Raw genomic sequence first — 23,786 nt, forward strand, 5'->3', positions numbered from 1 at the left:
AGCATGAGGCTGAGAAAGTCCTTGGTCAGAGTAAACATTACTGAGCAACAACGAAAAACATCGGTGTTATCAGCGTTGTTCCCAGACGGAAAGTCAAAAACACAGCACTGCACCAGCTACTAAGAAGGAGAAAAAATGACTGCTGTAGCTGAACCCAGGACAAACACACTGTATGCATGGTGATCTACACTTAGGGAAAGCATTCAGGAAGCTGTATTAAGCTCCCCAGGCCTAGAAGTTCTGACAAGTGAGAAGACAGGTGTCCTGGTTTCAGCTGTAACAGTTATTTTAGTCCTTCCTAGTAGCTGGTGCAGTGCTGTGTTTCTGACTTTAGTCTCCGAACACCTGTGATAACACACTGATGTTTTAGTTGTTGCTAAGTAATGCTTACTCCGATCAAGGTCTTTTCAGTCTCATGCTCTGCCCGTAATGAGGGGCATGAGAAGCAGAGAGGAAGCAGAGACAGGACACCTGACCCAAATTAGCTAAACCAAAGGGGTATTCCATACCACAGCACGTCATGCCTAGTATATATACTGAGGGGAGTCACCTTGAAGGGACTGATAGGTGCTCAGGTCAGGCTGGGTATTGGTTGGTGCATGGTGAGCAATTGTATTGTGCATCACTTGTGTTTATTGGGGCTTTATTTTGCCTTCCCTTTTTAGTTTTAGATTCTCTCCCCTTCTTATTTCCCTTATCATCGTTATTATTATTGGTGGCTACAGTAGTGGTTTTGTATTATACCTTAATTACTGGACTGTCCTTATCTAAACCCGTGGGGTTTACATTCTTTTGATTCCCCTACCTATCCCGCCTGGAGAGGCGGGGGAAGGGGGGGGGAGGGGACGGGCGGCAGGATGGTGCTGTGTTACTGGCTGGGCTTAAACCATGACAGCAGGTCTTTTGAGATGTCATACTAACAACTAGCTTGAGGTTTTTACTCAATTTTATTTGTCAGCATCTTAAAAAAGAATAGTAGTTTAATGCTAAGGTAATCTTTTTGTGTAAAATTAGGTTTATTGCACAATATGAATATAAAACCTTTTTTTTCTTATAAAGAAATGGAAACAAAGGAGTACTTTCAGTTTTAACCTAAGATCTTTCATTTTTACAGTACTTTTAAGATGAAAGAGAAACCATTACGTACCTCTCATCAAAAAGAAAGAGCCTTGTCCAATTTTACTGATATAACGCCTTTCAAGTATAAAACTTTGCAAGTGATATTATTTAATTAAGAATAGAAGGCTTTATAAAAGTATAGCTGTTTTCCTAAGCGATATTTACTTTTCACATCACCTCTCATGTTATTAAAAAGTAGGGGCCTAATCTAATAGCAGCATTAACAGGACTGTGGCCTGAATTGCTTTTGATTTCACCATATTTCACATAACTGTTATCCATAAAACATGGATTTTATATTTTCAATATGGGATTTTGAAATAATTATGGATTGTTCAATTTGTATACTTGATCTGATATCTGAAATTATTACTTATGTTAGCTCTCTTCAATGTTACTTTTCTTTTACTCTTCTCCACTGCGGAAGTTAAACCTAGAAGACAATAGAGGCATATTTAGCAATACTTTTCCAAGAAGCAGCAAAACATACTAAAAGCTGTAGCTTAGTTCCTGGTACTGCTATTTTGTCTTACTTTGTAGCACAGTTAGGTGGTTTCCATGATCAGGACCAAATGAGCCAGGTCAGGCTGTTCAAGTAAAGTTTTATCTGTGTAGTAATATGGTGGGTCTACATAAAATTCCCCTGAGAGAAATTACATCTTAGTGCCAGTATTCAGGTAATCCAGTTAGCTAACAAAACAGGCTTGAGGTAAGGAACCGTTACTAGAAACGGGGAAAAATTAAAAAAAAAGAGAATCAAAAGAGTTCATTTTAGACAGCTGCTTTGAACATGGGGGTTTAGCCCATGGCAAACAAACTGTATGAAGAAAACATACTTGTTTTTTCACTGTTCTGCCACTGTGTTCATAGTTTTCTGAGTGATAAATTAATAAAAAGGCAGGACTTTACAGAATCTACTTAAGAGACATTTCTGGAGATAGCATGTGGATGAGCTATGTGATTTCGTCACAGTTCAGTGGCAGAAACATACTGCAATCTACATACAGAAGGCTTTGTGACTACAATCAAACCACATGCTATGGCACCGATGATGAATTTATTATGACTTTTATATTCAAGAAAACAATGAGAAATTCAGGTACCTGCTTTCTAACCCTGTCAGAGCCTAGCTTAAAAACAGTCCAGGGAAAGAACTAGAGGCTCTGTGTAGACCGGCTACCACTATTACATTTTCACATAATACAAGTCTTTGTTATATACTTAACACTTGACGTTTACTTCTGTTACCATGGTCAATTAAACTCTTCTCAGTTGAAGAGCTTCCTACATTTAAATTTTTACATTTTTTTTTTAAAGGGAGACAAGAAAGCTTACTGGAATTCTTGCACAGCACACATGGGAGTTACAAAGCTACATTTATTCCTGCATGTCAAGGTCTTTGGGGTCCCCAGGTAGAAGCTATTAACAAAATAAAAAGTTCCTGGTACCACATTATGGGTATTTGTTGGCACTGCTTATGCTCTGGTTTCACAAAGCTTTTCTCAAGGAAGCAGCAGAGTTCCCCCCTCACTGAGACTACCCAAAAGTATGAAACTGCTGATATGTGTGAAAAATCCTTGGTGTATTCTTTTATTAGCATAACATAAGATTACAATTTTAACAACCTGTCCTAGAAAAACCTGCCTTCCTATCAGTGTTTCAATGCTGATGTTTAGAATGTATATGGCAAGGGAAAATAAGTTAGTGAAAGCATTTGCTTATTTTTATGTTTACTCATTTTACCTATTCATACTACAGAATAAACAAATTAGTCTTTTTATGTATATAGGTCTTTTTTTTTATTATTTTTTTACAGTTGGAAGTAGTTATTTACTTCAGAATAAAGTAACAACATGTCACCTCAATAAAGGCTTATCCAGCAGAGCTTGCTTTCCAGGTCACTCCAGTCACGGAGTGATAGCAATTTGACATTAACAGAAAGATACTACTAACAATCTGAAGCATGAGGTAGAGAACCCCATGCTGTTTACCAGTGAGAGGAACTGAGTTGGAAACCTTCAGAAAAAGCAGCATGCCAAATAAAATTCCTCCTCCTATCCAGAGATAAGGGAAAAGAGTACAGCCCTACTTTAACAAATAGGACGTGACAAAAAAGAGACAAAATAGATGTGGGCATTTTTCAACATTTGTTGCTTTACTGAATGGAACAACGTGAAGAAAAAATGTTGTTTAATCTTTTTTGGAGGAAAAGCTATCACATATGCACAAACGTATTTAGTGAATTTCTTAAGTCCTTTTCTTCTACAAAAATACCACCCAGTCTGATTAGAAATTACCAACAGATGGTAATAAATAAGAAGGCAAAACAATTATCTCATTTTCTCTGATTTTTTATAAAGGTATGGTTACATACCTTTGAATTCATGCTTCCTGATTTGATTATTAACAGTTTCCTTTTATTCATAGAGGCACGAAAGAAATGCTCTGAATCTGCAAAATACACAGGTTCAGTTCTTGCAAAAATGGATAATAATTTGGGTTATTCAGGCTGTGTTAACAGAGAATAGGTTCATTCTTGTCCTGGGTTCAGCTACAGCAGTCATTTTTTCTCCTTCTTAGTAGCTGGAGCAGTGCTGTGGTTTTGACTTTCAGTCTGGGAACAATGCTGATAACACCGATGTTTTTAGTTGTTCCTAAGTAATGTTTACTCTGACCAAGGACTTTCTCAGTCTCTTGCTTGGCCAGAGAGGAGGGGAAGCCCGGAGGAAGCAGAGACAGGACACCTGACCCAAACTGGCCAAAGGGGTATTCCATACCACAGCACGTCATGCCCAGTATAGAAACTGGGGGGAGTAACCCGGAAGGCCCAGATCGCTGCTCGGGTCGGGCTGGGTATCGGTCGGCGGGTGGGGAGCGGTTGTGTCCTCTCCCCTTGTTATTCCTCTTATCATTATTATTGGTAGCAGTAGTGGTTTGTATTATACCTTAGTTACTGGAGAGCTGTTATCTCAACTCGTGGGAGTTACATTCCTTCGATTCTCCTCCCCATCCCTCCGGGAGCGGGGGGAGGAAGGAAAAGGGGGGGAGTGAGCGAGCGGCTGCGTGGTTCCAAGTTGCCGGCTGGGTTTGAACCACGACAATTCTCAAAATAGTTTTGTGGGAATTTGTTTTGTTTTTTTTTTTTACTTTACTGTCTGTGATTAATTTACATCTTTATACTTTACACTGCTTTTATTTGTGTATTCTAACACAGCCCTTTATGCATATAAGCAATAGGAGCATTATTAAAAGAGTTCTTGTTCATGTTGCTACTTTCGTGTGATTTTCTAGAGTTTTGACTAAAAATTCCAGGAAGGTTTCAGCATTCTCCACAAGTCTAAATAAGAACACAATTCAAGATCTTGAAAATTTAGTTATTATTTCTGGAAATTATTACCTGGGTGGTTTCAAAGCTTTTCTTTTGAAATATTTTTATTTTTTATTTAATGTCTTAAATAAAAATATGTCAGTTTTCACAAGTTGTCATTTTTACTTTGCCCTGCAAACCATTAAACAAGCTACAAGATTTTCTAATATTTACTGCTAATTTTGCAATACTCTGTTAAATTCCATTAATGTAGACAACAGACAATATTTGTTAGGGTAAGTAATGTCTTTCATTTTATCTTGTGTTAAGTCCAATGAGATGTTTTAAAACCCCACTTCTTTTGCTTACTCAGGTGATGTTTGAGCACAATTAACTTTCCTCTGCTCCTGTTCAGGAGCTGGTGTCGTGAACAGCTACACTGTCACAACTGTAATTCATCATTCCTTTACTCAGTAACATCATAAGTTAACAGTTACTCTTATGGACTTCCCTGACATTTCAGTAGAACAACCCATCATTTTCTTCACATTTTCATGACTAATGTTTCATTCCACAAATCTGTCCAAGAAACTTCTACCACTGTAGGCTCACACAAAAACATGTCTACCGAAGTCATGAGGATAACGAGGTGACAGTGTATTTATTTTTAAGACCAGGACTGCAGAACTCCATGCTATATTTCTGAGTTTGGTGTATCTATAGATGAATGAAACTGAACAAGACTCTTCACAGCTAAAAAAATCTGTGATCTGCCAGAATAAAAAGACATTTTGTGTGAACTCTGCACATTGCCTGCATGTGACATGGCCAGTGCCCCCACATTTCCTATCAGGGTAATTCCAAAAGTTTCAAGACAAGCTATTATTACCTTGAGTAGTTTCAGGCAAACATTGCTAGTGAGACTGTATTCAGATGATTGGCAGAGTTTGAGGTGAACCTACAATGATCTACGTGTCAATCATCTAATCCTAATTCTTTCTTCTGCCTCCATCTTTCTCAGTGCCATACTCGTACATCCAAAGCGGTGAGTTGAACACAGTAGTTTAGGCACTCTCTGACTATTCCTCACGTGCCTTCTATAGACCAGTCACCTCCATACAATCATCTTTGAAAATCAAAAATCACCTGATCTGCCTTCTCCTCTAATGATACGAACTGAAAGAAAGTGGCTTTCACAGTTTTGAGTAGGATAGCACAGGCTAGGATGCTGTCAGCTGTCAAAGATGCAGTGAAATTTCTGTAACTATTATGAGGAAATATCAATTTTACCTCTTACTCTGTTTCAAAGGCTATTCTTCAGCCACCTTCAGTGCTCAAATGGATGATAAATGGGTGATAGAATTGCTTCAGCTGATGCTTCTGAGGTTGTCACTTTCAATGCCTGAAAGGCTGATTCCTTCATCTCCTTTGCTGCTGGTGCCAATTGATACTCAAAAATGAAGAGACAAGGGCACATCCCTGATCTTCAAACGTCAAGAAGAAAATAGTCAACTCAGTCCCCCTCACAAACAATACAAGTGTTGAAAAAGAATATTAAATGCTGCCTCTTGCTATCTTACCCTAAGCCTTAAAAGAAGTTGTCCAGAAAACATGGGGGGGAGGGAGGGAGAGGGAGAGAGAAGCACAAGGTACACAGGTTGAAATCAAACATACTTTCTACTAACAGCATTCAGATGTTGAATTAAACAGAGGGATTCTCCTTGCTACATTCTGTCCAGGAAGAAGCTGAATGAGACTGATGCTTACACTTATCCAAATTCTTCTGGTACCTACTGAAATATAGCCCTATAGCTCCAGATCCCACTGGAATGAATGGAAAAATTCCTATCAAATCTAAAAATTATTCTATGCCATTATAAAAAGAAAAGTAATCCTTGTGAAAGTATGAAATTACAACTGTGACCGAGTTCTGAGAGAATACCTTTTTCAGTATCAATAATTGACAGAGATAGTGCTTCCAGATGATTCTTGATTAATTATACTTACTTTTTTGTCTGACCACTCTATTCTCATGTTATCAGAGTAATGTGCCCCTTGCTCTTCCCTTGGCAGAGAACATCCAAACACATTATAGGATTAAGAAAAAAACACCAAGGATTGTGGAATGTGGTTAAACACAGGCAATTAAAATTTTATAAACATCAAACCCTTAGTTTTGTGGTGTTTTTTTAATAAAGCCATACTCAACCAATAATATAAAACTCTGGTGGGAGAAATAGTAGCAGTACTTTGCAAATAGATTAAAAAAGCAAGCTTATACGTCTACATATTGTCAACATCTTCTAAGCTTAGGAGTAGATCTTTTCGTAATATTATCTTTCCTGATGATCTGCACTGTGCTCAGTTTTGGCCTGTAGCCTGAATGGCAATGTGACAGGGTATAACTGCTTAAGGGACATCAGTCACAACACAGAAGTCAGATGTTGGCCAAGAGGGACATGAAAAAGAGAACATATTACTCTTTTGAAAAGTTGGCTCTATTTTGTTTTGTGCCTGTGGTATAAATCCCTTTCCTTATCTTTTTAAAATTCACCAGCCGTTAGTCAATTCTGCAATACATAAACAATTCCATGGTGAATTAGGCAATCACATCTCTTTTGTGAAAAACTCTGGGTCTTTAGCTCCTTCCATCTGTGGAGCTGCAAAGTACTGGTATTTCATTTTCATGTTGAAAAACTTTGTTGTCAGCTTTTCATCTGCAATCACACTAAAGATTAATTAATGTAATGTAAATGTCTGGCAAAGCTAAAAAGTTTTATCACCTGTTAATAAGACAAAGCTATCTGCAACATGATGTTCTATTGGAAAAAGAAATCCACAGGTGCACAGAAGGAAGTAAGTCCTCAGATTTTTGTTTCACTTACTCAAAGCACAGGGTTTTAGTGCAGATCCTGTGTATTAAGTCCAGGATTTCATGTTTTGCCAGGCAGTGGCATTGTGTCACTTTTCATTACAAAATGTTTAGTGACAAATATATCAGGAGAACAGAATGTAGCGAACAGCCACAACTGAATTTAAACACAATGGGGTGAGTTGTCTACTCACCCCTACTCCAACTCTTTTAGTGCAGGATTCAGGTTTGACTGCTGATTTTCTACAGATTTATGATTGTCTTCCTCGGGGAGAAACAGTATCTCCCCAAGGCTATATTTGTAGTCCGCTGAAAAGGAAGAATCCTTGTCAAGTCAACAGGAATTAGTCAAGAGACCCTCTCTTTTGACAGTGAATAGAACATGTGGAATAAATGTTGCACAATAAACCTTGCCAGTTTAACCCTTGCAAGAGGGATTTCTGAAAGTGCTCAGTTATGCCAACCCTGTTACCTATGAGATCAGCGACTGCAATCAGCATCAGAATTAGGCTAATGCTTCTGAGAAATTCAAAGGCAGTATTTCACAAATATGAAACTGGAACTTTTATTTGATTAAAGATGCAAGTGATACACTAGTTATGGGCAGAAAAGGCCCCACCATTGCTAGGCCTTGTTCTGAAGCTACACTAGTGCTTGGTCAAGTAACAAGACATGAACCTCGTACATTCCTCCTGGAGGTCTGTATCTGCCTCTCTACACCTAAACCTGCCTCTCTGGTGACTGAATAGTATCCCAAATGAAGGAAAGAAGAGAAGACAGGATAGAGTCACACTCTGCAAAGAAAAATGTCAAAAGTAGGTTGTAAGGTGTGTAATACTTGTCTAAATGGACACATACGCTCATGGGCTATCCATGGAAATACTCCAGGGATCACTGTTAAGGAACACTGCCAGCAGAGAAAGTGAAGGATTGAGGAATCTGACATGATAAATCAAAAGGGAGATGAAGACTTGATGTTTGCTACAACTATGCACAAGAAATGCTTGCTACAACTATGCAGAAAAATTACTGGATGCTTGCTTTCCTAGCAAGTTTCAGAAATCAATCCTAACACATTCATTTACATTCATTTAAGTTGTAAGTGAACTCTAGTCAGCAAATAGTTAACTACAAATTTAACTAAAGAGGTCAGAAAAAGTGGTCTCAAGTTATCCTTTCACAGAGGTTTAATCACATTGAAACAAAAAAACTTCAGAGATGACCCCAGTCATTTATGTGGGCATACTCACCCACAGACCATCACAGCTCTGCAAAGACACATGCCGTATCTAATCTGTGACCACAGAAAATCCAACAGGGGAAAGCTGGTGGAAGCAGCCTCTCTCCCCCATCCCCCCCCAGCACACACACATAATACAGAGGGCCATGAACACCTTAGGGCAGCTCCTAGATTAATAGGCTCTGCCAAAAACCAAGAAGGGTAAGGGGTCATTAGTCAGGACATGCAGAATCAGCATGTCTATGGGTCTGCCCAGATGGTCAAGTATCCATGCAGCACCCAGCCCACGGCTAAAGCTGCCTCACCAAGAAGGAAGAAACTGAAACATTCCAAATTTTTCCATAGGGGCACTTGGCATATGGGAAGATTACAGGGCATATAATTTTATCACTGACCATCATTCACTAATATTAGCTATGCACTTGCCTATTCCAGTGAAAAAATTAATATGCTGCAACAAGAAAATAAATGTCTATAATAGCAAGGTAAAACAAGACAAAAAATCAAGAATAATATGAAACCTTTTTGTTCCCAAACCATAATAGATATTATGTGTAAATCAGTTCTTAATATATATATAACACTAATACAGAAGACATCTATTGCTGTTGCTTTGCAAATAATGCTTTTGTTTTACAGCAGTGGTGAAGACTGCTGTTGCTTCTTTCAGTATTTGTTATTTATTGAAACATTTTATACAAAGCCCTACTCTGTAGGGTTGCATACTACCGTAACATGTTAAATATACCATCCTTCTTTTGCAGCTTAATCTTAAGGGCTACACATTATACAGAATTGTTCAAAGATACAATGATAAATTAATACTCACATACTTGGGCCCATGTCATCTTACTGTAGGATTTGTAAGGTGTCTTACTAAGCTCCCTGAAGATATAGGATGCCTGTGTAATTTTTTTAATTACACGAGTAAATACATTTTCTTCTTTTCTTTTAATATTATGGGATATAAATTGAATATTCCGATCCAGTTAGTTAAAAGTTTTAAAGAAATTTAAAAAAATCTAATATGCATTTGAAAATTTCACTTCTGCATCATAATGCTGAACTTTTCTTGCATAATGAAAGCACATTTTTGCCTGACTAAAGCCATTCTTCAGCCCAACAGATTTATTTTTCTTTTTTAAAAAAAAAGACTTTATATTTAAAAGCTCATAGTTCATTTCTGTTCATCTGTCTTGCTATCTACCCATATATCTTCTGGAAATAGCCCTGAATTACAGAATGTGCATTAACTATGCAGCTACAGCAGTCATAGAAAGCACCATGTGTCTAATTGTTGTTCTACTCCACATAGAGTTAATTTTTGTTTCTTACCTAAAAATCTTCAAGATGCAGCAAGAAGTCTTCTTTACATCATAGTAACCAAATTTATTATGAAAGGGATTTAAAATTACCGTAAATCCCATCTAAAATTGTCTTCAATATTTTCAATATTCATTAGCCAAAAACAGAAAGAAGCAGTAGGGCTTTGTGTGGGAAAAATGTTTTTCATAATTGCCTAGATTTTGATATATTTTAAATCTTTGGTAGCTACTTTTCATACTTGATATAATAAATGAGTAAGATTAAATAGTAATGAATAGAAAATTAGAAATTTCAAACATCATTCTTTTGCTTGTGCTGTGACAATGACCAGGGAACTAAAAGAACAGAAGACAAGAGGGGTATTGGAAGACTATATAATACAGAGTGACAGAGTATTCAACATTTAGGATTATAGACAACCCCAAATGTCTAAGAACAACAAAATTGAGCATAAAGAAACATATAGAAAATAGTAGTTGTATTTATGCAGCAAAACAAACATTAGCCAAAAATAGAGGGAGGTTACTATGAGAGACAAAATTGCCAGAAGCAATAATTTGACAGATTAGATTTAGCTGCTGGTCCATCAAACCTGTGCTCAGCCTTTGGCTGTGACCATTTCACAGTACCTTGGAGGCAAACCTCCTTTAGTGCATCTACAGTAAGTGATGCCATATACTGAGGAAAGCACTCCTCTTGATCCCTGTGGCAATCACCTTATTTCCTGAAGCATGAGATTAGATTACCTCATTTTAGCATACCTACCTACAGTTACTATTCCTTGTTATACAATTATCAGTTGAAAAATATCCAACTGCAGCTGCTGATTCTGTGATCTTCCATGCTTTCACAAGAAGTTTGGAAGAGCAGCTTTTTAACCTTGATGCATTGGGTACATTTCTTCAATCTTAGGGAACATATCAAGAGATTTTTTGCATGTGCATATGAGAGATAAATGTGGGAAAGGAAAATAAATATTTTAAGCAAATATGGAAGTGTTTCTTATAGATAAAAAAATTTGACTAAGTCCTGCCAAGGATACCATGGATATTAATGAACCAAACAGGGCAAATGTATTTGGTTTAACTAGCAAGAAACAACACTGCAAGTTTTGATTCAACTTCTGTTATTACCCCCAGTATAGCATTTAAACGGCAGAAGCGTGAAAGAGCTGACACAGATGAAGAAAACACACTGAAATACTGCATCTTTGTAGTACTAATTATTTTTTATATATTTAAAGTAGCATATTAACTAATATTGTTTATGAACTGTAGTTCAAATAGTAGCTATTTCTGCATGTGAAAGACTCAGAGAGGTAGTAACAAATGCAAGCATCAGGCTCAATGATCATGAACATTTCTACAATGATATCATCACAGGGTTTTCCACAATTGTGTTCTGTTCAACTGCACTATTTCTCCACTTTCTTAAATCCCTGCTTATCACAGTCTCCTCATGTCAGCCTCATTCCATTCACCTCTTTCCTTCTCATTTCTCTTCTAGCCTGCTCTATCAAACTCTCATGTGTCTGTGCATGCCTCCTTTTTCCCTTATCTTGTATGGGAAAAAAACATTCAATCAAAAAATGTACTGAAAACCTAACCCACTGAAAAAAGTCATGGACTTAGTATATATTTTATACCCCTTTTCACTTTACTTTGTAGCAGGGACATCTGGCACTATTTGGTACAGTACAGCAGGGTTATGTTATCAGTTGTTCCTTAAGTGCCACCAGAGAATAACTAAATACATTAGCAATTTATTTTTGGCAGGCAACTTGCGAGACAAATTATCTACCTCCAAACACAGATATAAATAAGCATAAAACATGCAGATGTTTTCTTCCTCCCTGTCAGTGTATTTCAACTACTGGAACATGCTGAACTTTACCTTTTAGCAAGGCAGCCCAACTTACAGAGGAACACAGCCTGGAAATGTGCTATTTACACCCTTCTCAAACAAACTTTCATTAGATGAAGCATATATAGGTCACCTTTCAACCAATATCAAATTGAATAAAAGGTAACAGGCTATGCAAAGAAGGCATTCATACAGAAGAAAGCACTTTAGTTGTTATCTCTTGAAATTAGCCGATGAAGCTTGCACAAGGTCTAAATGATTACATTCTTAAAAATACCACTGTTAACCACATAACTAGTTTTCAACAGTCTTTATCAGAAGCTGTGATTTTCAAATAATTAAATTCACCCACTTTCCTCTGTCTAAAGTGCCAGGGTAGTTCCAAGTCACAGACAATGACAAAACATAGGTTTGACATAAGAAAGAAAATCGTGTTTCCTATTGATTACAATGTTATTAAAAGGCACCAGTCCACTCTGACGTGCTCACGTTCACAAGACACCTCAAGAGCAACAAGATTTACCTTATTCTGTTATTCAGTACACTTCTGACTACCCAGGGGAAAAAAAAAATAAAAGGCCTACCTCTTAAAAATTATACAGCAAGCTCGTATTTGTCAATGTCTCTCTAAACAGATATATTTTTAACTATTTCTACAGTGCCTTGCAAGATGGGGAACAATCTCAGGCAAAACCTGTCAACCATTATTATACTGTGATGAGAAATCCAACAAAAAATGCTGCCTCGATGTAATATTAACCTCTTTCTGATTATTCTTGGGAAAAAAAAAAAAATTTAATCCGCCACATTTCCTCTTTGGTTTTGCCTAGTTTAAACTTCCTTCTGCTCTGTTTATTATAAGATTTTATGCACTTTGAACTTTCAAAGCACTGCATATGCTAAGTGTTGTTATTCCAAAGCACAAAGAGGCTCTGTGAAAAGCTACCAGAAACATTTTTCATTTGACTTTGATTTAGATACTAGAAATACTGGTTACTTCAGTTCTCACTCTTTTGCAGGCTGTACTGTCTCTGCTCCTATCTTCTTCCTTAAGGCTGAATTTTGTTCTCCTCAGACAGGTCTATTATGTGGGCCTAAAGAAGTGGTGGAAATACCAGCACTGAAAAGTCAGGAAAAGCCTCAAAGGCTTTCCTCTCAGGTGAGAGTCACTAGAGCAATATGACAGATACACTTCCCAGTAACAGATATTGATGTTTTCTCTCATTCATGAAGGCTATGACACAGACTGACATCTTACTGCTGCAGAAACACTACCCAGACAACACCCTTACAAACATCCTCAACACCATGTACCATGGCAGGTCAAACACGAGCCCCCACCTTACAAACAGATTATTTTGTAAAATGAGTAGTGTGTCATCCCTAATTCAAAATACTTTTTATAAAGTTGGTAAGACCTCCTGGAAATGCAGCCATGTCTCTCCATTATTCTCTCCCCCCTCTCAGCAAGATTCCCACTGCCCCATACCCAGAAGTGCAGCCCTGGACCTGCAGTGCACAACCCCTGCAAGGCACCACAATGGCAGAGGTGACCAGGCAGTTCTGACCTGGCTCTGCAGGCTCAGTCGTCTTTTAGAGCATTTCTGTAGTTCATTAGCCTTACTAAGAAACCATGCAGTGGATAACTATGACTTTAATATCTGCTGCTGACAATATCACAGACATACCCTTTGCTTTCTGGTTTCATGTCCATCTCAGGTCTCAGTGAAAACTGGCAGAAGATATGGTTAAAAAGGAAACATAAAGAAGAAAGCACTAGGAGGTAAAGGTGTTTCAGACTTTGGAATGTCTTCATTTCTACATTTTAGTTTTTCCATTTTCTCCTACTCTGGCAGCCACCAAATATCGTTAACACCCTGCTAAACTGCTCCCAGGATGAAAAAAATCCAACTGCCAAACCCTCCTAAATACATCAAGTAGTTCTCAAGAATTGATATAATCTAAGAAGATTCTCATATTCTCACTTTAGGAAAAAAAAAGAAACATAAAATGGACTAACATATAAGTTTTACCTCTGAATTCATCCTGTTATGATAACAGAAAATCCTAGAAGCAAAATAAGAAGCTGCAGCCCCCATGAAAGTTGAACTAATGAACCTTTTGCAAAGTGAATTGACCAAAATTAGCATCAAAAGCAAAAGCCAGGTACTACACTGCCATCTTCCTGCTGCAGGCAATACTTGTTCCCAACGAAGAATCCCTGTGGCTGTACTCATTTTTTTCAGTGCATGGAGCCAGTTCAACTCCTTTTGATTTTGACAGGTTCAACCCTGGAAATAAAAACCTATTTTGCCCACCCTTTCCAATGGCGAGGTAGGAGTAAGGCATATTTTTGGACTTTAACATACAAAGTCCATAACTATTATGTCAAAAATCTTGCTATTAACTGAGATGGTTCTTTGTGCAAAAATTTAGCTTCTCCAACTAGTTTTCACAATGATGAACTCAGTCATAAATACTGATTTATTGACATTTCATTATTCCATCTAAAAAAATTCAAACTCTTTTTTATAATTATCATTACTAACATACACCTAGAATTGGGAAGCTGTCACTAAATAAATATTTCCTAATTATGAATGGATTTATATATGGGTATACATGTATAAGTATAGGTACTCATACACACAGAGAAATAAATGCATTGGATGCAATAAACCAAAACATCAAAAAAGGTGACCTTAATGGACAGTCTTTAAGTGAGCTAACCCTTAAAAGTGCAAGGAATAAAACTTAACATGAAAAGGCTCTTGTTCTCATATTTTATATAATAGAAAATAATAAATCATGGTGTTACAATAATTACTTTAAATGCATTGGAAAATAAGGTTATAGTTTTTGAAAAGTATTTTCTTTCAGGAATTCTGCAAAGCTGTTATCAAACTCCAAAGATTTTGCTTCTCCTTTATTTGAGAAGGCTTTGATGGTTTGTGTTAGGGACCCTGACTCGATTAATCCCCAAAGGACAGAATACACATATCAGCTGCTGCAGCAGGCAAAATAGGTATGAAAAGCTCTTGAGATTGACTTTCCTACACAATTTGCTGTCCTTCTATTTCTGTTCTAAGAAATACTGCCATAACTGTCTTCTATGATACTTCTGAAAGTTTTTTCTAATTCTCATTCTGTAAATTAGTTGAAAAAATCTTAAATATGGCAGAATCAGATAAGAAAAAACAAGAGACTCCCAAACCAACACAAATAACCATTAAATTACTATTTCTTTTAAATAAAGCAAGAAAACAATGCAAAGCTGCATTTGATAATCTATATGTAAAACTGGTCTGTCACTGTACCTTCATTTTCCTCTTCATAACAGAGGAAGCAGGATCACACACAATACCTTTCTCGTCTGTGCTGTTGCTTAATTAGTCAACAACAAGTAAAGGTAATGATAAAAATAATTGAGCTGGGCCTTCAATCGCTAAAGAAAGGCATCAACACATAGGATATTCTCACAAGCTATGGGTTTCATACACTGTGAATGGAAAAGGGACACTGAGGTATTCTGCAAAGAAGGACTATATAGGACTTTGGTTTCAACTGAGACTATAAATGCTACTTAGTTTATAGTAAACACACCTTTTTTTTAAATGTTTATAAGAAATTGACAATATATCTAAATATATGTAAATTTTAACTATTCCCATTTTAACATAAATTTTAAATTTCCCATTATGTGGCACTGTTTTTTTCCAATGATGACAGTTGGCATATGAAACTTAGAAAACATTTTTCTCTCGTCCTTCCCTGAATAGCCAAAAGAAAAACATATATGACATGTAATACACAACTTCTGCATTTAGGTGTAACAAATACACAACCACGACAAAGAGTCAAAAAACCCCACCAACAAGACAGTACAGAAAGTGATATGTTAAAAATATTTTTCTACAAATGACAGCATTTAAAATACTCTGCATGCAGTATTTCTTCATCTTGATCCGCAGGGAGAAGACAGACTTCTCTCTGATGCTTTGTCATCTTCTTTTCAAAAGCTGAAAGCAGGCAATTGCTAAGACAAAAATGCATTGTCAATGTTTTCAATACACTAATATTAAACAATCAAACCTGTATTACAGCACTGTTGTATAGCACTTGACAAAAGCATAATCTGAAAATTGTTTTGTAGACATCCCAAAACTAATGGCTTCCACTGAGTTTTCTAATGTGTCACATCTCTTTGTCACTTAATGGGCCACTCATCTTTCATTCTCCACATGAGGAAGAGTAAGCAGTACATTCCAAAACCACTTGTTTCCTTACCTCACACAAGGTAAAGTGACAGCTTGAGACACTCCCAAGAATTTTGAGTGAAATACACGCACAACATGTCAACATTCACAGAACAAAATTCCAAAGTACTTAATAAATTGTCAATAACTACAGGAATATAATCAAATGAACTAAAGTCATCAAGTAAAAAAAATCTTGCCATTAGTTACAATGAAGAATATGCAATCTGTCAAAACACTAAATGTGGATTATACATGATCTTTTATGTATATCCATGAGACTGATCACAACCTAACTAATCAGTGTTGCTCAAAAAGAAGACATAGGAACAAAGTATTCAAGATATTTTTGTCCACTAGCAGGACAAAAATAAGTTCTTAGACCTGAGGATGTTCACACCTGTTCAAAATTTGGATCCAGTCATCTCTTCTTATTTTGCCTTGTACTTTCCACTCCTTTCCTCTCCCCAGATGACACCATTCATTTAACTTGAACCATTTCCAGAATAATACATGAACACAGAGGCTGACAGAATATGTTCATGTAGGGTCCCTCCCCTGTGCAGAATTAGCCATCAGAAAACAGGTACATTTTCTGGAATCTGTATTTCTTTCTGAAGGACTGAGAACTCACTTCAGAAACAGTGCTGGGCAAGAATGTACTCTTAACTGTACTAACACATTACAAAAGTGCTGTTAATGCCATCATATTGAAATGAACTCCCTACATGTAGCAATGGAACTGGGAAGTCAGTAACGTGTTTTCTCTAATAGCTCTAGGTTTTGTTCGTCTAGTTTTCTTCCTTCAGACAGCAAATATTAAATGCTTTCCTGTGATAGATTTTTTTATTTTTAACAGAAAAAATAAATGTTTTAGATCATACTGCTGGAGATTCCAGCAGACATTTTGTGAGAAGGAATTTTCTCTTTTTCTTGACATTGACATTCAAGATTAGTTCCATTTTTTACTTCCTAATTAGCTTTTCCAAGACAATTGTATATTTGAAACAGAATACTTTTCCTCAGGGCATCAGAAGCTTAATCTGTCCAATTTCCTTTCAATGGACACTGAAAACAAAGCAGCGTATTGTAACTCTGTGGGGAATTAAGAACTATGTGACATAAAAAATGGAAAAAACACTACATAAGTAAATTCAACGTAGACAGCAATAAAAATACAGTAATGAAAAATCCTTTAAGCCACATTATTAATACCTGACAGAACTGCCTGTTCATATTAAAGTCTGTTTGCCTTTCAAAGGAGGTTAAGACACTGAATTTACACAAAACAGAGGATTTTCATTTTCACAACAAACTGAGTGATTAGCATTAAATCATTTAGAAAATCTTAAACAATCACTTTATCCGGCAGTCTTCATTCTGACTGAAAAGACTTTTTCTTAAATTTTGATCATTCTGCAAAGATATCATCCCTCACCTAACTCTTTACTTTTCTGATATCTGAAATATAAAAATTAATAATGCTACACATGCAGTTACAAGATTATGGTGACAAACCGTAGGGCTGTTAATGACTTTTTAGACAGAAGTTACACTTGTAAGTCTTATCAATGAAAGTAACTGCTGGACCAGTTTTTGGACTCCGATCAACAAGTTACTAAGAAAATAATTGCAGGTCTTTATTTAAAAATTCTTGAGAATTTAATTGATAATAATAATCTTTGTGGTGAACTGCACACTCCTAACCTAGCAGAAAAAGAGCTCTACAGAATGTTTTTTTAGGACTGCTAACACGCAGACTTTCATACATAGTCCACAATAATTTATACTTCATCCCATTTATAGATATGCTGCATACGTACATGGGTAAATGGGGGGGTGTACTATATGTATATACATATTTAGACACTATAGAACTTTTAATAAGTGAATATGCATCTCATTCCTGTGTAGATTTAAGCTTCATCTGTGCCTGTTAAACAGAGTCAGAAAGGTACTTACTGATGTGTAGAGGAAACCTTCTCCATTTAGTGCTATATACAACCCAGTCTTTACACCCTGGATAGCAACAACTCGAAGTCCCACTGGTATAAGGTTGAATAAAGCTGTGAAGAAAAAAAAAGACCAGATATGAATATACGACAGTGTCATGGTTTAAGCCCAGCCAGTAGCATACAGTTGCTACTATATTCTAATAAATATTATTAGTAAAAAGAAAGAAAACTTCTCCCTGTATATTTTTTTCTGATTTTAAAATGAAACTAATTCAGGAAATCCTACTTCTAGCAAAATTAATCCTTAAAATTAAAGCCTAAGTATCTATCTAGCAATAAATTCTGCAATAGTTCAGTATTTGGCACAAGTGCTAACTAGCAAATACAAAGCACAGCAGACTGGACTGTAGTCATTTATGCAGCACTGCAGACATAAGTATTTCAGACAATCTGAAAAGAGTCAGAGCCCAACATTTTTCATCAGTTTAGACTGATTTTCAGGATAATACTTGTGAGATATCCTGCAAAAAAACGTATCTCAGATTCTGAGCATTTTTACAGTTTTGGATTAAGATGTGCTCTCTTTAAAGATTACTTTCAAGGTGTCTGTGGTTTGAAATAAAACAAGTAAAACTTGCTTTTGTGAATTACATATTTGATACAAGTAGTAGTACAGAGACATCACAGATATAATGAAAGAAGCTTATCCTAGTCCAGAAAAGCACTGAAATATGTGCTTTACTCTAAATGTGCATAAATGCTATTGAGCTGAATATAGAACATGCTCAAAGGCTGAAATTCGCATGGCAGGGCTCTCTCTGTGTGTTTAAATGTTGACCTGAGCTAATAGTAGATACTCTAGCAATACTATATTACCTCTGTGAAAAAGCCACAGCTTTGATTAGTGTCTGAAAGAGACCAGTGTGAAGAGTGGGAGTTTATTAGCCTCACCACAGAACAACAGAATTAAAAGTGGTAAATAGGAGACACAGACCAATTCTTCTAATAAAAATTATGCCAGTACACACCAATACGAAGTTTACTGACTCATACTAGGAAATCAGATGCAAAGCACACATCAAGAAGTCTTGGAAGAAAAGATCTGGATGAGCCAGAGTTCAGGCTAAGTGTTTTTCCACTGTGGATGAATCAAAGATTCACAAGTCCTTGGATGAAAACCAAAAATGCAAACCGTGTGCACAGTCCACATGCAACTAAGCCAGGTCTCAGGAATACCATAACACCTACAGTGAGTTCCTCAAAATTTAGGAAGAACATTCATAGATGTGACCAGAAAGTGCACCCTATGAGCTATCTGTAACCAGAATGTCAGGGGTAAAGCCCAAATCAAGAGAAAAAGGGTCACATAATTGCACTGGATTAGTACATTTTCTCAAGGTGTGAAAACTCCTGGTTGCCCAAAGGGCACAAAGCCACAGATTGTTTATGATGAAGATGATAAAATCTCTACAACTGAGAAAAAACAGGTTGACTACTAGAAAAAACACCTTCAGCATTGTTACACAGTAAAAGAACATGTAACATAAAATCTTTTTAGGAATACACAAAGCCATCATGAAGCTAGGAATTGTAGCAGAGCACTTTCTACAGCTGTAGAAAGAAAAATATATCCAAAAGAGCTCTGGAAGAACAGAAAAAGAAATGGTTTTACATATAAGAATAGAAGAGATGACATCAGACAAGAATTAGCACAAATATATATTTTGATTTCTGTAGTTTCCATAAAGGTCTCCAACATGCTAAGATCTTACTGGATACAGGGCACAGACAAGGTTCCCTTTCTAACCTATACAAGATAAATGTAAACAAGTGGAATATGGTGCTCATGGACAAGATATCCTGAGAGTACATAGGCTAAACATTGAATGACTGGAGGGCTTTCAAATGTTCAATATAATTCGGAAGTTAAAAAACCAATCAGCTATTACCCTGAAATGAAAGGATGTAAAAACCAGCAAAAGCACTATTGTTGGTAGTGGAGGGGCAGTCTGTCACAGCAACACTAGGTTTCAGATGGCAGTTCAGTTTATTTTTTTTCTAGAAGAAAAGAAATTGCATGAGGAAGCCAAGGTAGGAACACGATGCTAGAGGGAGGGCAGCAACAATTGAGGGGACACCAGAAAGGAAAAACAAATACTTGTAGAAAGAAAAGAGGTGAACACAAAAGACAAGTCAGTCGTGGAAAGTTAATGAAAAATAACTCCAAATCATAGAGGTTCAGTCAAAACTTCTGGAACCTAGGTATTATTTGCTGTATTACTAATAAGAATAAAGCAGCAAAGGTAGAAAAAGAAACCCCAAACAACCACCATTGAATTAGAGGCCTGTAACATGGCAGTGTTTTATGCAACCTATAAAATCACTAGAGTGGCTTATAGTTGCTGGTGAATTTAGAAAGCACTGAGGAGGGCATATAATGTGTCTTTTACTGACACCAAGTTTTAATTGGAGATTGTCAGAGCTCCTGTAGTTAGTTTAAGACCATAAAATTTTAGAGTGTGATCTGAAATGCTGTAATTCTGCACATACAGAATATTCAGTAACTTCCACAAAATCTTTCAGGTTTGGGCGAAACTAAGGAGGCCAGTCTACATTCAATTATTGATTGATAAATGCTCAGCAATGTGCTTCATGGTGAGGTCAGCAAAACATGGACCAGTAAGGCACAGCATGTAGTTTTTATGTGCTCTGAAGCTGGCCAAAGGAAGTCCAATTTCCTCCAGAACCTGGCTGTGCAATACTTTTACTGAGCAGGATTTCTGTGCCCAATTACAGATTTCTAACTTTCCTAGGATTCACCTGTGCTATTCCCTTCTCTAATAAGAATGTGTCTTGAGAAAAGCAGAAAGCCTTCTATTTCAGGTCTGCACAGCCAAAAATATGCCTACTCAAGGGGGAGGCTGAAAAGAAACATGCTCCCAGCTTCCCTCTATCTTTAAGACAATGATCCAAAACCAAAAACAATGGGGGTGAGATCCCTTGAACATTTTTATGTTCCTAAACCCAGTCCCATGAGTTGAGAGACGGAGCACTCTGGAACAGCCCAGGAAATATAATTCTGCCTGATGCTCAGTGCTTCCATGCTGCATGATTAAGTATAAAGCCTGGCAAATCCAACTGGAAACAAGATATGGGGACATCGGGGTAAACAAGCGAACCGTTAGGCAAAAATGGTGCAAATAAACCCCTTTCTCTTTGTCAGCACTGAGCCTATGTATGCTCCCTTAGCTCTGCTTTTTATTTCATCTAAACCACAACTGTAAAGCAAATGGTTTCTCTTCCTTTTCCTAAGCCTGCAAGCCTACTCCCACCACACACAAGATGAGAAAATGGGGGAGGGGGACAGTTAATAGCAACAACTGGCATGAAAAAAGTTACTGTTTTATGTGGTGTGGAAGGGATCTGCAGGAACAATCCAAATCCTCCAAAAGTTTTAGCCAAAGTTAAAGTCCAATTTTTGATAAGCAATAATTATTTTCTTGAGCAAAACACAAACCCACCACATATCTTTTTCTTTTTTTTTTATGTAATGCCATCACGGGCTATTAACTTGAAATCTGAAATGCCTGAAATCAGATAATTTCTATATCCTTATGGAAATGTATTTAGGTACAACTGACTTGTAGCTACAAGAAAATTGCCATTACAGATCACTGTTTTTCTCAAGAAGCTTGCTAGAGACCAATTGCTTAAGGCTTATAAACTTGCTGTCTGTTCTGCATGTGCACAGCTCCGGTGTCAGTTAACAAACCTTCCTACAGCATCGAACCTCCAATCAGATCAAAGCAACTATTTCTTTAATTTATTTCCATCTGCATGCCTACAGGCAAAAATGATGACATCAGAACATCCTTTAGATTGGCAATGAGTGCAGGGAGGTTGGTATTCAGAGATCCATCCATCTTATGGAGGAAACCCATTCTATCCACCAGATGTTATACAAGACGTAATTAAACTGTACTTTTTAGTATGGCTGAACATGGCCTCCATTGATCCTGCCACACTGACTTAGATGATACCAATGGGAGAAACAGGCTTACCTAACTCCCAAAGGTGATGTAAATGCATGACTAAATCCCTGTGCAATTCTCTGAAGACAAACTGCAGTAAAAAACAGTGCAAAAATCAGACTGCAAATATTTCAGCTCAATAATCCAAATTTAACAGCACTGCAGCTGTTGTTTTTCAATCTTCATGTGCTTTATTTCTGTCTAATTATCTCCTTTACCTTACAAGGATGCTATGAACATTATTTTATTAATAACTTCAAGCCAAAATATGAGAGTGGTAGGTAGTTTAGAAAGACATGAAAAAGTTAATACTTCCATATTCATTTTGGAAAATATAAATAGAGCACTAGGAGCATGCATTAAAACCTGAAAAAAATATTAAACGGTTGCATGATAGAACAGCAATTCTACCAGGTACCAAGTGACACAACAGAAGTAAACCATGTTGCTGCATAATTAAGCAAAAGGTGTGCAAAGCGCAGCCAAATCAAAGTTGCTTGGGTAATGTTAACTTTGGCATTTAAAACTTTACGAAATAAGGCTACAAATGAGTAATGTTTAATTTGTTTAATCTGTTTAAACACGACTGTAATTTCATAGGGGCAAATAGCAGCATTTGAGTGTTAAAATCAGGCTTATCACCTGTTGAGGAAAGTATCAGAATTTATGATTTTTTTCAGTGGTTGTTGCCTGAGATATACTCTTCAGGTGAATTAAACTAAGCCATAGGGCTAAGAGATTCAGGGTTTCAATCTCAGAAATTAAAGAATCAGAATTGCATGTTTCTCATATTAATTAGTTTTTCTACTAAACCTACCCTTCATTCATAAGACAAAACTTTGAAGATAGACCAAAGGCTAAAAATGAGTTGTTTTGGGGGAGGAGGCAGACAGAAGGGGAATGTAACTCTTGTTACCACAAGCACAACATGAAAATCTCTTCTATTTCTTTATAATTTCTGTGCAGCAGCTTGTTTTTTGTAATTAATAATGATGAGGCCTATGGACAACACTGAAGTGAGTTCCATTTGCACCAAGTAATGCTGAGAACTGCTGTAAGGAAAATTAGAGCTAGAAAGGGACAGCTATGCTGAGTAGGACCTCAGTAACCAAGCCTACAGCTTTAACCACAGTCAGCCCTGCTTTCACTGTAAACTATCCACAAAAGCAAACCAGAAAGTGTAAGGCATTAGAGGAAGAAAAAAGCGAAAACCAGCTAAACCAAGAAAAGCAACGTAATAAAGCCTCTTTCCACATATCACTAACTTTTGGCAAAAAAGTACAAACTGTACACACAAGATGGTTAAAGCTAATGGCCTTGGTCTGGTGATGAGATTTAAAGAAACTCAGCACCATTAACTAATAGGTGCAATTAATCCCTACTCCATTACAGAACATCACTAACTTGGAAAAGATATGAAAATAAATTATAACAAGGAACTGAAACCCAACACTCCATATAGGCTGGGTTCTAATAGCATTGCCACCAACATAAGCAAATTAAAGTACATTCAGGGATGCAATTACAAGCAGTCACAACTTTCTTCCTTTTTCATGCAAGGGTTTGTGCACAGTGATACATTAAAAATCTTGCCCTCTAGCTCTGCAGACTCTAGCCTTTACTCAAACTCAAAGCGAGCTAGGGCAATGGCTTGCACTATAGCAGCTGACCAAAACCACTAGTAAAACTCATTTTTACTTCAGATAGAAGCAAAAAGTACCATTAAAGAGACTACCAAGAAGCTTTAAAGACAAAAAAAAAAAAAAATCAGTGTAAACAGAAACACTCAAATTGAACAGACTACATCTTGATCTTAC

At 36.8% G+C, this 23,786-nt stretch overlaps 1 protein-coding gene across 2 annotated transcripts in view; it reads right to left on the reverse strand.

Moving 5' to 3' along the window:
* FGF14 (fibroblast growth factor 14) overlaps positions 1-23,786 on the reverse strand; it is a 96,471-nt gene that overhangs the window by 68,388 nt on the left and 4,297 nt on the right. For both annotated transcript variants that reach the window (XM_010012803.1, XM_010012804.1), the window contains exon 3: positions 17,946-18,049. In XM_010012803.1, the coding sequence (XP_010011105.1) occupies positions 17,946-18,049 (104 nt within the window). The remainder of the gene's footprint in view (positions 1-17,945; positions 18,050-23,786) is intronic.

Source organism: Nestor notabilis, unplaced genomic scaffold (genome assembly GCF_000696875.1).
Source record: "Nestor notabilis isolate BGI_N333 unplaced genomic scaffold, ASM69687v1 scaffold14, whole genome shotgun sequence".
Lineage (NCBI taxonomy): Eukaryota > Metazoa > Chordata > Aves > Psittaciformes > Psittacidae > Nestor > Nestor notabilis.